General features: G+C 46.5%; 1 protein-coding gene across 8 annotated transcripts in view; it reads right to left on the reverse strand.

The window, feature by feature from the left end:
- Positions 1 to 16495, reverse strand: part of COL6A3 (collagen type VI alpha 3 chain) — a 52353-nt gene that overhangs the window by 23512 nt on the left and 12346 nt on the right. For 5 of the 8 annotated variants that reach the window (XM_017835648.1, XM_017835647.1, XM_017835646.1 and 2 more), the window contains 10 exons: positions 13017 to 13583; positions 9736 to 10356; positions 8008 to 8607; positions 6834 to 7436; positions 5821 to 6423; positions 3521 to 3867; positions 2955 to 3033; positions 2468 to 2613; positions 964 to 1056; positions 477 to 530 (listed from right to left, as the gene is read on the reverse strand). In XM_017835648.1, the coding sequence (XP_017691137.1) occupies positions 477 to 530; positions 964 to 1056; positions 2468 to 2613; positions 2955 to 3033; positions 3521 to 3867; positions 5821 to 6423; positions 6834 to 7436; positions 8008 to 8607; positions 9736 to 10356; positions 13017 to 13583 (3713 nt within the window). Of the gene's footprint in view, positions 1 to 476; positions 531 to 963; positions 1057 to 2467; positions 2614 to 2954; positions 3034 to 3520; positions 3868 to 5820; positions 6424 to 6833; positions 7437 to 8007; positions 8608 to 9735; positions 10357 to 13016; positions 13584 to 14893; positions 15494 to 16495 lie in introns of all 8 variants that reach the window. The other 3 variants (XM_017835651.1, XM_017835650.1, XM_017835649.1) reach the window with 2 other exon arrangements.

The following is a 16495-nucleotide window of genomic DNA, read 5'->3' on the forward strand; positions in this document are numbered from 1 at the left end:
GGATGTTTGTTACAGGGCTGACGTGGGATTCATGAGGAGTTTGGATGAAGCAGTGCTAGTAAGAAGTCATGGGACTCATGTTGTCTGCCATGTGATGGAAACACCCCTCTTGGTTCCATCCTTGGACTACCTCAAAGCTTTCAGCTGCTGGAAAACTTTGGCATAGGCTGCAGCTTTGATGAAGCTGGGGATTTTATTTGCCTTGGAGAAACAGCACAGACCTGGGTCACATCAAGTAATGGGAGTTCTTCCCCCCATCATGCTTCTCCAGCTCTCAAGAAGCTCCTGACTGACTTTATCCCAGGAGCAGCTGGGACCTGAGTTGCTACTCAGGCTATTGGGAGAGGGGACCTCAAAGTTCTGCTTTCTGTCTCTTCTAATCCACACCCACATCCCCAGCAGAAAATATTTAGTGGAAAAGCCTCTAAATGCTTTGCTATAGTGAGGTCCCTGCTTGAGCAGGGACAACCACTCACCGGTCCTCCTTCATCACCAGGATAGCCCCCATATCCAAGATCACCTGTGACACCCTAGAAGACAACAGAGAGGATTATGCATTTCTTTCATAGTTCTGTGATTGATATTCCAGATTTCCCTAGATTTGCACAAAGCAGCAACTTGGTCATCTGAGTAAACAAGTTAATGAGAGAAACCATCTCCTTTTGATGTCCCAAAATCGTTCCACAAAATGCTTCGCCTCCTCCTTCCAGCCACTCCTCCCTGCCCTCTTGGATGTTTTACAACACAGAGGCTGTGAGGAAAGGGAAGAAGAGCAGTTCTCAACCCCCACGAATGGCCCAGGGTCAGTTTTAAAATGAGGGATGATCCCCTCGTTAACATCACCCACTGTGGGTGGAGATGATCCCCTCGTTAACACCACCCACTACAACCTTCCCATCACTTACCCATCACCACCAGGGTCCCTTGCACAGGGACCCTTTATCCCCAGGTGAAATGACCTACCTTTGGTCCTATGCGGCCTGGCAAACCTCTGTCCCCTCTCTGTCCTGAACACTTGCACGGGACCTTGCAGCACGTCCTCTCTGCAATGTTGTCCTGCAGCAAACAACACAGGACACAACATTAAGATGTAAGAAACTTGGCAGAGCCCCATAACTCCTGCAAGGCTGTGGGACTGCTCCTGTGACAAACATAACATTGACCCAGCAGCATTTTGGGGTCCCTCTGCCTTGAAACACCCCCAACAGCAAGAGGGGGGGGTGTTGGCAGACTGGTTAGGTTACATGGTTAGCAAGAAGAAGCCAACACTATATTTTGGACATCAGAAGGAGGGTTTAGATGGGAACTGTGTGGGGCAGAATTCACAGAGTGCATTTAGCAGGAGATCAGTCCCCAGAGCAGTGCCTGTCACTGAAGAGAGAAATCTCAGCTCCAAAGAAACCAATCCAGGTTGTGGAATAGGCCACAAGAAAGTTGTGGCAGTGAGTAGCTCACCAGCAACATGCAGGCTGAGAACCATTTGTGAGTATATAGTAAAGAAAAAAAAATTCAAAAGAAAGATATGGGCCCAGAGAAATTGCAGCTGGTTTTTGCATCATCCGATGGAAAGAAAAAAAAAATCACTTTCCTTGCCAAGTACATTGCTGGCTGCAAATGTTTCCTGCCAGCTTTGCACATTTACATTTTGGAAGGGTTTTCCTAGGCTGAATTACTTGGGGATGGGCTGAAGACTAGCTTTTATCCCAAAACCCAAGGTTCACTCCCAAGTGGCTGCACTTTGATGTGCGGAGAAGGGCTTAGCAAGATTACCACAGGGATCAGTGGTTAAGCCCAATCTTATTAAATCTACTGCAAAAGGACCTCAACCATGCTGGTAGCAGATGAGAAACTGGGGGGAACTGGACATTCCAAGGTTGAGAGCAAATAGCCTAACAGACTCAAGAGGGTCTATGTATATGGGAGGGCAGTAAATCTTGAAGAAGAAAGAATCATGGAATGGGTTGGATTGACAGGGATCTTAAAGGGAAACTCCTTTGTCTGTCAAAAGCGCGTCTGAAATACAGTGACTTACTGTTTGTTTGCTTTTTCGGATTACATAAATATTAAGTAGAAACTAACTAAACAGAATCAGCTTGGGGAAAGAAACCTAGAAAGCAGTGCTTCTGCAAGAAGCTCTAACACTGGCCAGGTATGACAAGGCACTACCATAAGGTTAAAAACCCCAACAGTATAAATATAGGCAGAGGGCAGATTTTTGGCACGGCAGCTTTTGATGGTGTCTTATCCCATCCCACTCGTCTGGAGCAGTAGGAGACCAGGCAGTGCCATGATCTGCTCTTTCCTTTGTTTGCTGTGGCATCTGTAAGAAGAGCTGACGTGAGGTAGGGAGGAGGGAGGAGCAGAGCCAAGAGGGTGTAATTCAGCCACGGTTCAGCCCTGCAGGAGATCCAGCCATGGGCTTCCCTCCAGCATTACAAGGCAGCGCTGCCTGTGCCAAGTTACTTACGAGCTGCTCTGCCAGCTCGAAATCCAGGTCCAGCAGATTAACTCTGAGAGGTCTGTTGTAGGTGAACCCACGGCCAAACTCCAGCTGCATCACTCTGTCAAAATTGCTCACTCGGTCCAGCCCGACGAAGATGAGAGCACTGACACCTGAGAGGGGGGAAGCAGAGGGGGCTTTGGGATGGGGTGAGGTGCTCTGCAGAGCCTGCACACCTTCCCCGGTGATGACACATCCTTATCCACCTCTCTGATTGCAAAAGGAGCTTATTCGACTGAGAACGGGCACATTCAGTGTGAGTTACCCACGTGCTTAGGTGGCTGCAGGCAGCTAAATATCACAGGAAGGCAGTGAAGAACAGCCAGTGCCTGTAGAACTCATGAAATCCTTATTCCTTACTGCCCAAAGCCAGTGGATTCATGAGAAATGGGGGCAAAATGGGCCACATGTAAACATGGACTATAATCACTGCCTTGAAGAGTAAAAGGTTTACCTTCTGCATGCAAAGTAGATGAAGCAGCTTCCAGCAGACTTATTGGGTCATCTGCACCATCAGTAAAATGGATTATGACCTGGGAGAGAAATAAGTTTATATCAGAAAGTTTCAGAAACACAATCAAAGTGCAACCTGAAGGGCCTTTTTTCCAGGGGATGCTTCGTCTGAGAGGAGATGGGGGAACTGCTACGCCTTTTCCAGGCCATGTTTTTTTCCAGGGATTTCTGTGCCAGGTTCCCACACATTGTCTCATGCAGGTGTTTGTTGCTAGAGCACGATCAGGGAAATATCTGGAGAGCAATAGTTTGCAGCCAAGCAGTGGTCATGGGCACTGGCTGCAGCGATGCTCAATCAGCTGTCAGGACAGGACCCTGACAATGAAGTGGGAGCACCGGAAACAGGCAGGGTTTAGGTGACCAAATTTATGGTGAATAAATTTACTTATTTAACGAATAATTTTTGAAAAATCATTATGAGTTTACAGTCGCTTTTTTTTTTTTTAAATACACCAGAAGCCAGCTTCCCTGGCCAACACCCCCCCAGTGGCCTTGGATTTGACTCACCTTGGCACTGCCAGAGGGCGAGGATCTGAACTTGCTGAGGTAGGATCTCAGCGTGTCCGCCGTGAGGAGGTAGGGCCCGCGGCTGCGCATGTCCCGGAACTGCTCGAACAGCTCGGGCTGGTACTCGGAGAAGTCCAGTCCCTCCACGGGTCCCCCCTGTGCCTGGGCCATGATGGCCACCCTGACGTTGGGTGCCTGGTTGCCAGTGCAGCTGATCCTCTGCATCTGCGTTATCCTGTTCAGCACGGACTCGACCCGGGACTCCAGACCTCTCTGGGAATTGAATATATTTTGGCCGGGCCCAACATCCGTGACATCAAAGCCAAGTATCACATCCAAGTCACAATCTGAAAGGGAAATGCAGAGAGAGAGAAGAGCATCATTGAGCAATGTGATGATTGTTTTTCAAGTGATGGCTTTTTTAGTCACTCTTTTAGTCATTAGTGAAGACATTCTGCATCAAGAACTGCCAGCACTTGATACACAAGCGCCTTCTATTTCTTTCATCATAGCAATGATAACCTGAAAAAATTTGCCTTTTATTAATTTTAACTTTTTTTTTCTTTTTTTCTTTTTCTTTTGATTGGGAGGAGCTGCCTAAACCAAGTCCAAGAGAAATTTTTGTTTTCACCAGGCAGCCAAGACTGCTCCTTTTTTTCCACTGCGTGAAAACCTGTCAGTACTTGCACAGTGTACCTATACCCTTTGCCTGTGCTTGAAGTGACAGTCCTCCAGCCTCAGGGATGCAGAGGGAGGTGACAACCAGGTAACTGATCCCAAATCCCTGAAAGGTGTAGCTAGGATTTATATGAGATAGCTGGGAATTAGAGAAGAAACAGGATTTGAAGATGCTCGGCCCAAGCCAACAAGGTGATGCACAGTCTGCCTTTCTGCTGGAATATTTAGTGGGGGCGTGGAATCACCCTGCAGCCACCAAGCTGCCCTTTGGTCTGGAGCATGGGGAAATCAGGCTGCTGGATGCCTTTCCTCAGGATTTAACATCTTCTCCTACATAGGCTTTCAAACAGGGAGGTGTTTGAATTCTCTTTGATATTAGTCCCACTGGTGCTGCACTTGGGAAGCGCTCCTGGTTACCACCAGCAGTGGTTTGCTTTTCCCTGCACTCAGTTTTCATTCTCAGCTGGAGCTGCTGCTCAGCTCAGGGCTGCTATGACTCTCCAGCTTCTCCAGCAGTTCAGGTGACGCCTCTGCTCAATGCCAGAGGGCTGAGCTGTGTTCAGTCACGCTGGGAGTAGGACTGGCTGTAATGTAGTAAGTAAAACCAGCTGCTGGGAGTCAGATCTGACAGCAATACCAGCTCACTTACTCACCGCAATTCCCCTGCGTGGCTTCTGAAGCAGCCGAATCATGGGATTCCCTCTTAAGGCAATTCTGCCTTAATCTACAACCACTCACGGCCTGGCTTTTCCTCATGTACTTGTTGTGAGATCCAGTGGGCACCCTGGATGGTCTGGCAAGAAAAATTGTTTCCCCCCTCCAGTGCCTAAAGGGTTTATGAGAGAGCTGGAGAAGGACTTTGGGCAAGGGCATGGAGTGACAGGGCAAGGGGGAATGGCTTCCCACTGCCAGAGGGCAGGGTTAGATGGGATATTGGGAAGAAATTCTTCCTGGTGAGGCACTGGCACAGTTTGCCCCATTTCTGGAACTGTTCAAGGCCAGGTTGGATGATGCTTGGAGCAACCTCGTCTACCAGAATGTGTCCTATGACAGGGAGGTTGGAACTATATGATCTTTGGGGTCCCTTCCAACCCAAACCATTTTAGAATTCTATGATTCTGTGATTTCCAGCACATTCTGTATGCCCGAATGGCCAAGAAGTCCAATTAGCTTGTAATAGACACCAAGGGCAAAACAAGGACCATCACTTTTCATTTTGGCACTGAATAAGTTTGTCTGTTAAGATGATACTGTTATCATGTCCCTACACATCTGGGAAAAAGGAGGTGAGACTTAGTCCAAAGGCAGCTAAATAAAGGACCCCCTTTGAGACAGTGATAGGAGGCCAGTGATTTAGTGCCTGACTGTCACATCTGAAATGAATTTCACCACGATGGCACCTCTGTGGTGATGCTACACCATGTTACACACACAAACAGGCAGCTCTTGTACCAAAGGTTTGCAGTCCCCCACCACACTCATGAAGGAGGAATGAGCCCATGCTGCACCTCAGGCTGTAGGCAAAGCACAAGAGTAGAATGGATAAGTCCATCAAAACACTTTGGATATTTAAAGCCACCCTTGGGAACGACCTCAGCACATTACAAAAGAATTGTGCTTACCTCTTGTCACCTCTGTTACTCCTGGGCACAGTGTCTCCTCCATAGCGGCTTCCAGCGTGACCAGGACCTGCTCATTGAGCTCAGACAGCTCCTGGGCTGTGGATGCTCTGAAGCTCATGGCGCTCTCACTGGCCAACATGCTGACTTCCTTCAGGTCAATGTTTCTCACGCCCACTGCGAATACCTTTACGCCTTTCTGCGTGATTTCCTGGGAGGCCCTCGGCCCGTCATCCGTGGACGTCCCACCCGTGACGATGAAGGCGATCTGGGGCACCCTCTGGTCGATTCGGCTGCCGGCCTCCTTCACAAAGTGTCTTTCCTGGATGTGCTTGATGGCTGCGCCAGTGTTTGCCACTCGCCCACCTTTGTAGATGACTTTGTTGATCGCATCTAAAATCTGAGGTTTGGTGGAGTAGTCCTTGAGGAAAAACTCGTCGGTGACATCTGAGTTGTACTGGGCCAGTCCTACCTGGATAGAGTCCCCATCCCTATAAATGGCGTCCACCACAGAGTAGACAAACTGAAGAACTTCTTGGAAGTTATCTCTCCCCAGATTGATGGAGCCATCCAGCAAAAACACAATGTCAGCCTGCTTTTTACCTCCTGAAAAAACCACAAAGCAAACACAGTTGTTAACAATTGTTTGCAGCATCTATAATATTTAAGTGGCTTAGTGCTTTGTGAAGCATCACTTTGCAAGGTGAAGTTTCTCTCTCCTTTCTACCACTTTAGTTTCATCGACCCTTGGCAGGATTTTACATCCACACAAGAAGAAAGATTTTGTATAACACTTCATACAGCATTACTTGTTTTTGTGATAGACACCCTTATCTCCTTTCTAATTTAATTCCATTCTTTCCTATGCTCAGCAAGACGCGTTTCAAAGTGTTCTTTTTATCAATGTGACTAAAGGGATGGGAATCAAAAGGTGTAATCATGGAATCATTTTCACATTGTACAGATACAATCTGTGCTCTGTTCAGAAAAGTCTACAGGAAGAATAGCAGCCTTACCAGGTAAGAATGGTCCAGGTGCTTCTGTTGTAGGTATTGGAAGCTCTTCAAGAATCCTCTGTACCCTCTTTTCTAAAGTTGAGAGTCCTGTGAAGTCCTGTACCACAAGCACGCGCTCAGGATCGTTGGTAATGATCTGCAGCTGGTCCCTGTCCACATTCCTGGCTCCAACACCCAGGGGTTTGATGTTTGTTGAGGTGATCACATTAGCAGGCCTGTTCACGTCATCCTGGGACCGGTCTCCGAGGATGACGACGAGGTGCTGGGGCACTCCATCTTCTATCCTGCTCCCCGCAGACTTGATGAAGTAGTTCTTCACCACATAGTCCAGGGCTTTGCCAGCGTTCAGGGGGGAGCCCCCTCTAAGCCTCAAACGGCGGATGGCTTGCAGGACAGCATTTTTGGACTTGTGGGTCTTCAGGTAGAACTCAGGAAAGACATTATTGCTGAACTGTACCACCCCGATTCGCACTTTGTTTGGCCCCACTTCCAGCTGCTGAACAATCCTGCTGATGAAATCCCGAATGTGAGCAAGCCCCTCAGGCCTAACGCTGTCCGAGCTGTCAATGAGGAAGACAATGTCCTTTTCCTCACCAGAAATATCTGCGGGGAAGCAAGAAGAGAGGAAATTACTGGTGTGACAAAGCCTTTGCTGAAGCTTTGCTGGAGGATTTCTGTGCTATCTGCTCTCATGTGAGGTAAAGTCACACAACATATTTTAGCCAACTTTAGTCATGGTGTTCTGGGGGCCCTCTCCAGAAGGGCTTGTGTGCAAGTGGGCATGTGTGTGCTAACAGTCTGCCTGATATTTGAAGCATGCATCACTCAGAGCCTTATCTGTTTTGTTTATTAATGCTCTAATCTGGATTTGTCAATGTTTCCAGCTTTATGTCTGTTTCCTAGAGAGCTGCTAGATGGGAATAGGCAACTGTACACACTGCAGAATTTGAACTGAAAACCGAAATAGGCAATGTATTGACTTGAAAATTATAAGTTATAATGTACTTTAGGTACTTGAGTAGAATTTCCACCTATCTGGAAGTTTCCTTCCAAGACTGTACATGTGCTGCACATTTGCTTTTGTCTAAGGAAAACCTCAACTTAAGGGAAGGCTTTTTGGGCAACATTTACTTGAGTAGCAACCTGGAGACAGCCAGTCCTGACAGCACCTTACCTATGGGGGGTTGCACATCTCCCAGCAGCTGCCTGATTTGGTCCACAGTCAGGGTTTCAATAGGAGTCAGCAGCTTCTGCTCGAGGCTGGGCAGTTCCTGGAAGCTGGAGACTTGGAATACATAATCAGGACTAAGGGAAATCTGTATCATCTCCTCAGTATCCACATTCTTTGCTATCATCATAGGTGCCACCCCCACTTGTTTGACTTGGAGCGATGGATTCTCAAAGTCATCGTCGGACTTGCGGGAGGAGAGGATGATCAAAAACTGAGGGACACCCTCCTCTATGCGGCTCCCGGAGGGCCGGGTGAAGATGGTCTTTGCCACAAACTCAAGGGCCTCCCCCACGTTCACCTGCTGGCCACCCTTGGACCGCAGCTGCCTCACAGCGCTCTGCACCTCGTCCTTGGTGGAGTGGGTGTTGAGCAGGAACTCCACGTGGGGATGCTCGCTGAACTGGACCACCGAGATCCTGGTGGTGTCAATGCCCACGTCCAGGTTGTTCACTATCCTCCCGATGAGGTCGCGGATGAGGTAGAACTCCTGGGCGGCGTAGCGGGAGCCGTCCACCATGAACACAACGTCCCTCCTCACACCCGCTGCGGGAGAGAAGGCAGTGGTCAGAAGGTGCACCAGGCATTGCTCATGGAAAGGAGCTAAGCTCGTCATCTACACCACTGCCTTTGGCCATGGGGAGGATGCTCCTTGTCTCGTTGCCTGTGATTATCTCCTGGGAGCCCCAGCAGGCAGCTCTGGGTGCAAGACAGAGGCAGGGCCAGTCTGCTAGGCACATCCCCGGGGAGCAAGAACAGCAACTTCCAGAGCAAAGGAAGTAAGAGGGAGCAGGGGACACTTGGAACAATAACTCCTTGTGGGATGTCCACCCAAGGAAACATATCCTGGTGATAGTCCTTACTCAGGGTAGGTTGCTAGGCAGCCTGGGATGGTTTTACACTCAGAACTACCCCTCTTTCTTTGGGTTTGTTCTCTAGGAAAGTTTCTATCCTATTATTCTCTCAGCTTCTGCCTTTCCAGGATGACTTTTTGATTCCTAATTAAGTATTTTTTGCAGTGGTAATTCAGGTCAGAACTTGAATTATCACAGTATATCTCACTGATAAATGAGGATAGAGGAAGGTGGCCTGGCTTAGGAACAGACAGAGTAGGATGGTGAACTGCTAAGGGACTGATCTGGGTTACTCTTCACCTCAGGCATACACTGGCTGTATTTCATTCCGAGTGAGACCAGAAATGGAAGATCTGATCCTTTTCCCATTGCCCACTTCAAATTTCCCTTCCCCTGGTGAATGAGGGTGGGAAATACAAGAAAAATCAGCATGTCTTACATATAGCAGAGAGCTGACCTTGATTTATAGCAGTGTGATGGTGTTCCTGTAGCATCTAAATGATGCAATTTCCACTCCAGAAGGAATAGCATGGATTTAAAATCCATCCATTTAAAATAAGATTAAGGAAATAGCATTCACTTTTTGGGTCTTCCATGTGGATATAGCGTGGACCACCTTGAAAGACTGGGCTTAAAGGTGGCTCAGCTTAATTACACAGCTCCTACCAACCCTAAGTAGTGCATCAACAGTGAGACCAAGATTGATTGGGAGTCTTAGCCGTGACCATCTTTGCTTTTCTCGGTTTGTGTTGCAACCATGATGTTACTAAACATCATATTTTGCTGCTGGCTCTTGGTGCAGACACAAACATCTTCTCACCTGGGCTGGGAGATGTAAAAACCAGATCAGGGGCAAGTGACTCTATCTCTTTCTTGGTCAGCCGGATGACTCTGTTCGAGACGACCTGCTGCACTGAATCCAGCTGGCTGAAGTCAGGAACAGAGATAGCAAAATCCGGTAGGAAGGAAATGGTCTGCAGTTCTGTGAGGTCAGCATTTCCAATCCCAATGCCGAAGGGCACCGTGCCACTCGTCTTCAGGACCACCGAGGGCCTCCTCACGTCATCCTGGGACCGGTCAGCAGTCAGCAGAATCAGGAACTGTGGGACGCCCTCTGCTATCCTGCTGCCACTCGACACCGTGAACACATTCCTGATGAGATAGTCGAGGGCTGCTCCAGTGTTCAGAGGAGATCCTCCCATAACCTTCAGCTCCTGGATGGCACTGATGAGATCTGCTTTCTCCTCGTGGGTGTCGAGCAAGAACTCAGGTTGTATGATGTTGCTGTACTGTACGATAGCGACACGGACCTTGTCACGACCGATGTCCAGGCTTTCAATAACTCTTTGGACAAACGTCTTCAGTAAAGGGAAACCTCTTCTGACACCATCCGAGCCATCGATTAGAAACACCACATCCTTCTTCTCACCTCTCTCAACTACTGTTTGAGACAAGTAAGGGAAGGGGGGAATAAGTGAGATGCTGTTTTGCAGTGATTAATATTCTCCACGTACATCAAACCAAAGGAGTACAAAAGCTCGGGGAGGAGAAAGCGAGGTGTCAGGACAAGTGGTTCAGTTCCTTTGCCATTGGATGCAATCCCTGGTGAAGAGGCAGATGGGTGGAAGTTGGTGGAAACCACAGTGCAGTGGATGCCATGCCTTACCCATCGGGTCATAGAATCATAGATTCATAGGAAATAGGATGCAAAGGGACTCTGGGTGCCATCTCCTACCTGAGGCTGGGAGAAGCCATCTGCTCTCAAGGGAGCTGGGAAGTTGATATTTGGCTTTGCAATACGCAGGAGGAGTCTGGGGCATCAGGAATATCTTGCTCGCAGCAAACTCTGAGTCTCTGGATGAAATGGCATATTGCAGGGAGTGCTCACGGGGAGATGGTGAAGAGAGGGAGAGAAGAGCTTTTCTGAGGCACCACTGGACTTAGAAATAAATACTTCTGCACATGCCCAGAATAAAAATAAGAAATAGCTGGAAAGGACATCCAGCTGAAAATGCTGAAATGATCTTCTAAAATGTTAGATACTTGGGGGGGAGGGGGGCAGGAGTTTGTTGTTTGCTTGTTTTGGGTTTTTTTTGCTTGGTTTTTTTTTTTTTTACTATTTTCAGGGAGGAAAAAAGAAAAGTTAATTGTGAACAAACATTCTTTATTAAAAAAAAAAATAGAAAAACCTCCAAGACCATGAATTGCCAAAGATCAGAGAATTATTGATGGATTCTGCTACTGATCAGCAGAATTGCAAAGCTTTGGCTTAACCAAGCANAAACACACCAACTGCTGGACAGCATTCCCAAAATATCTTGGCAGGAACATGATCTGTCTCTCTGAAGAAAATCTTAAATATCTGCTTTATGAATGCTAGACATTATAAAGAAATAACAAGGGCAGTTGAATTCTTAATGCAGACTTCAGATCAAATTTATTATTTAAGAGGACTGTTGGAAACCTGGTGGATTAATGCATAGGACCAGAACATTAATATAGGTGGGAAGAGGGAGCAGATGTTGCCTGGTGTGTCCCAATTTCATATACTTCCTCTAAAATTCAGGAGCAGGAAAAAGTCCTATTAAAAGTGTCTAGATAGTGGATAAAGAAGAAAAAAATATGGACACTCTAACAAAGTGTCTCTCTTTTAGCCAAGAATACTAGGAAAAGTGGGTGGATGCAGCTATCAGTGAGCTAATAGCACAATTATCCTTGGTGGTCCAAGGGATTCAAAATGATCTTGACATGACACAAATGGTTTGAAAAGGGAGGGTGGAATTCAAGAGCACTAGCTGCACAAGTCTTTGTTGAGGCAGAAACTGCACAAATATGAGAAGGGTAATGAATCAGCATGGAAAGGGTGGGGCAAGAGATGACCAGGGGATGCGATTGCTGCACTCTGGTCATTTGGAGCAGGCTGATGTTGGAGAGGAAAGGGTGAAAATGCAGAATAAGATCTACAAGGCCTACCAAGGTAGATTGAATGAGCTGGGTACAGAGCTGGTGACATGAAGACAGAGACAAGACATGCATAGCACACAAAACACGGGAGTGAGCTGACATCTGTATCCTTCTCGAGTTCAAGGAGATGTAAAAGGCTTAAACTGTGACTAAGGAGGCAGAAGTTTGACATTAAGAGAAAATGTTTATTGATATAGATCAAAGGGATTGAACAGATTGATTATGGAGGCTGGGAAATCTCCACCAGAGGGTTTCCAGAACAGATTAGACCAATGTCAGCTGGTTCTGGACAAGAAGATCCTGTTGGGGGCAAGGGCTTGTAGCAGATGGCACTTTGAGGTCCCTTCCAGCCCTATTTCTTTTTTATGTTTCTATGATTCTAAGTCCATCTGCTCAGGACTTTTTTGAAGAGATGATGTGGATGTTATTACACTTTTCCTTGTCTCCACCCCCTGTTCGAAGACAAGGTAATGCTCAAATTAGGGCTGCCTCAGGAAATCACACAGCTGTACATTCATGATTTCCAGCACCACAGACTGAATTTATAATTGTGGCAGTGTGATCCTGTTTATGATTCTTTTTTTAATATTCTTCAATTAATCCATCTCATCTACTGAGCTTCAACCATAATAGAGTCGAGAGCATCTAATTTATTGGTGCGTAGGAACAAAATCTAGGAACTGCCATCGTATCTTGTAAGAAACAACAGAGCAAGAGTGAATCCAGTGCTCTGCAGTGCTCCTTACACACTACCACTCCTCCAGAAAAGGGAGGATGGAAAAAGAAATCAAGACAAGCCTGTGTCTGCTTCTTCTAGCCCTTGCCCAGCACTGCACATCAATTACCGCACTGTCTCTGAGGCAATGACTCCTTATTTCAGGTTTGTACCCATGTAACAGCACCAACTGCAGCTCTTCCAGCTGAACAAAAGGCCTTTTCCTTACTTATCTTTAAAATTCAATTTGAACCTTAATACTTTGCTGGATCAGGGTCTGAGGAGAGGAAAATCTAAGTGCAATAGCAGTTTCTACATAATTGTTTCAAACACCACCAGACCCAAATGCCTCAGTTGCCAATTGAGATGGGGCAGGTAAGTAATTTCTTTCAGCTTCTTGGAAACCCCAGGGCTCCCTATACCTGTTGGCTGAAGCTGGACAGTTTTCAACAGGTTCACTACGTTTGGCTGAAACTCTGAAATCCGAGACAGGGACTCGACGTTCACAATGAATTGAGGGGCGGAAACGATCCTTTCCAGCTCTACAAGGTCGGCATTTTTGGCTTTGATAGCAAAGCTCACAACTCCAGCTTGCTTCAGAACATCTGATGGTTCCTCCACATCGTCAGTTGATCTCCCAGCAGCGAGGAGGACCAAAAACTGAGGAACCCCTTCTTCGATCCTGCTTCCAGCTTCCTTGACGAACAGCCTCCTTATAGTTTCATCAAGTGCAGCTCCAATGTTCAGTTGCTTCCCAGTTTTAATCTTCATCCTTTTCACTTTGAGAAGCATATCTTGCTTAGACGTGTATTCGGCAAAGTCAAATTCAACTTGGATGGTGTCACTGAATTGAGCTACTGCTACTCGTGTGGCATCAGCACCCACGTTCAGGTCAGAAATGACTTTGTGTACAAAATCCCGGACGGCAGGAAAGCTACCCAAGAGGTTGGCTGAGCCATCAATCAGGAATAAAATATCTTTCTTGCTTTCTAGAATAAATTCACAAATGAAAAGAGGGGGAAAAGAGATATGAAGGCATTTTTCTCCTTACACAACAACCTAGAAACTTCTCTACAAGTCAGCTGGGTTTCAATCTTTCAATATTCTCATTTACCAAAGTATTCAAAGTCTACAGGATTAAACAGCCCCTTTGACTTATTTATCTGAGAAAGAAAGTTAACCAAGAACACCCCTATCGTAAGATCCAATAAATTCAGGCACCAGACAGACATACCACATATTGAATCACATCAGATCATGTCATAAATTGGCTGATCCAGTGATGTTTAAGGTCTAGCAATATGTCAATAATACAAGCACGAAGTAAAACAGCAGTGTTGGGGGTTTTTTTTCTATTTAAAGGCTCAGTAGAAAACAAATAGAGATTAGTTCATACACACATACACAAAGCATTTTCTGTACCTTCTCCCATTTGCATCACAAGGAACGTCTAAATCCATAGGTGAGTTATGACTTTCAGAGGAGAAAAAAACTTTTACCTGTTTCCATCTGATGCCCTTTTAATCTCATTGAATACCCAAGATAAACCCAAGCATCTCGTATCTGTGTGTCTTAACATCTTTCATAATAATCTTGATGGTCTTTCCATACTAACCAATCCTGGTTGTTCTTATGTCTTCATAAGCACACAGCCACAATAATGGAATTAGTGAGAAAATACCTGTTTAAAAAGGGTTAAACCTGCCGACAGCTTTTGGGTTTAACACTGGAGGATAACTTTGAACATAGGGAGTCAAATCCAGCCTCTGTAACAGCCTGGTAACATCACTTTGACCAAGTGATTCTGGGAATGGATTTGGCCTCCTGTACCTGTACCTCTGCTCCTCTGTGCTTTTGGTGTGACTTTAACCTTTCCACACCAGTCCTTGTGGCCAAAAGCTCGTGCTCCCATTGCCTGATTTAGTGCACGTAATGCATTTACAGGTTGTGGTACTATTATGGCAACAGAAAGGGAGCACCTGAGGCAGTGACTGGTGGGCATAGACTCACTCGGATCCTCCTTTGGTCCTGACCTACCAAAAAGTGCAAAACTGTGCTTTTAAAGCATGGTAGCAGTGACTTTAACAAAATGAAGAGCTGCCAGTGTCAAGCCATGTATTCATAGACTCATAGAATGGTTTAGGTTGGAAGGGACCTCAAAGATCACCTAGTTAAGCACAGCCATAACCACTTTGATGACTCAGGGCTTGGACAGATGTCAAAGTGTACATTGGAAAGAAGAAATTAACTTAAACAAGAATAACTTAATGCAGTCAACATGAAGGAAGGTAGGTATTACCTGTTGGGGCGAGTGGAACCTCTTCCACACCTCCACTAACATATGTTGTTATAGGTTTATTTAATTCCTGGGGTAAAGCTGGCAGACCACTGAAATCATCCATAAAATACACCATTCTTGGATTAAAGGCAATCTGTTCAAGCTCTGCCTTATCCGCACTCCTAACGCCAACAGCAAAAGTCAGCACTCCGGCTCGAGCTAATTCATTGGAAACTTGCAAGAAGGGATCTGCAGACCTCCCTGCCGTCACCAGGACTAGGACCTGTGGCACTTGCTCATTTATTCTGCTCCCACCAGCTTCCGTGAAGTGGTTCGAAAGCACAAAGTTCAGTGCAGAGCCAGTGTTCAGCACTGACCCCCCCTTGGGCCTCAGCTGCCCCATACGTTGAATTATGTCTGATTTGGTTTGGTAGGAGTATAGGGAAAACTCGGTTTGGGGAGTGTCGCTAAATTGCACTAAGCCAACTCGGATTTTGTCACTGCCGACATCAAGGTCATTAACTAGGGTGGCAACAAAGTCCCGCACAAAGGGGAAGTTGGCATTTCCGACGTTGAGTGATCCATCCAAAAGAAAGATGATATCCCTTTTGGTTACTTGAACTGCAGTAGAGCACAGAAAACAACATGAGACATCACAGAAAACAAAAACGGAAATTTTTTTTCATGTGTGCATGCAGCATACGCCGTACACGCATGTAAACCTGGTTAGGACAGAGAGAGAAGAGCAAGGGTGTGATCAGCACAGAGGAAACGAGGACCTTAATGGAAATGACTGAATGGGGCAGGGAAGGATTCTGACTTGTACTGAAAACTCCTCTGAATGTCGGGTTTATCAACAGCCTCTCTCGTGGCAGATATTTCCAATGGCTGCTGATGCCAGAGTTGTGTGCTCTGGGGCAGATCCTTAACCAGCAGAAAGCAGTTTGGTTGACTCTGGTGGAGCAACATCAAATTACACCTACAGACACCTTGCTCATCTGGAAGTCACCACACATAGACCTGGGGCTTCCTAGCAAAGCTTTAGGGAATTATATGGCTTTCTGGCACCAGTGCTAGCACCCCCTTATTGAGCATTCCACAGGGATGCTCCCGTGCATCCCTAGAGGTGGAGAGACATGTCCTCTCCCTCAGTGACTTCCACAGTCCTGCAGTGGCTGGCCTGTGGGGCAGAGTTAGGCTCCACCTGCATGGGGAAACACTTCTGCCAAGTAGCCAAACTGGCTGGTGTTTTGAGTGGGTATTAAAAATAACTTTTACTAAGGCTCAGAGAAGCTGGTTCAGACAACACTGCAGTGGCTGCCTGAGGACACCTGCCTTCTGATCTCTGCATTTAATGCACTTTAATGTTGGCAGTTACAGACATCCATTTGTGGGCTGGCAAAGGAGGAGAAATTTCCCACTTTGGGCAGTAACCAGCCAGTTCTCGGTTTGTTTTTAGGGTTAAATCCTCCCCGGGCTGTATCTCTGGCATCTGTGCCTCAGCACACAGATCTACACCCCAAGAAACCACAGGATTATCACCCTGTGCTTTTTTTGCTCTAAACACATCATGTGTAGATCACAGACCAAAACACCAAAATTTTAAACAAGATCTCATAGAAC

The sequence above is a fragment of the Lepidothrix coronata genome, unplaced genomic scaffold (genome assembly GCF_001604755.1).
Source record: "Lepidothrix coronata isolate B3197 unplaced genomic scaffold, Lepidothrix_coronata-1.0 Scaffold261, whole genome shotgun sequence".
In the NCBI taxonomy this organism is placed as follows: domain Eukaryota; kingdom Metazoa; phylum Chordata; class Aves; order Passeriformes; family Pipridae; genus Lepidothrix; species Lepidothrix coronata.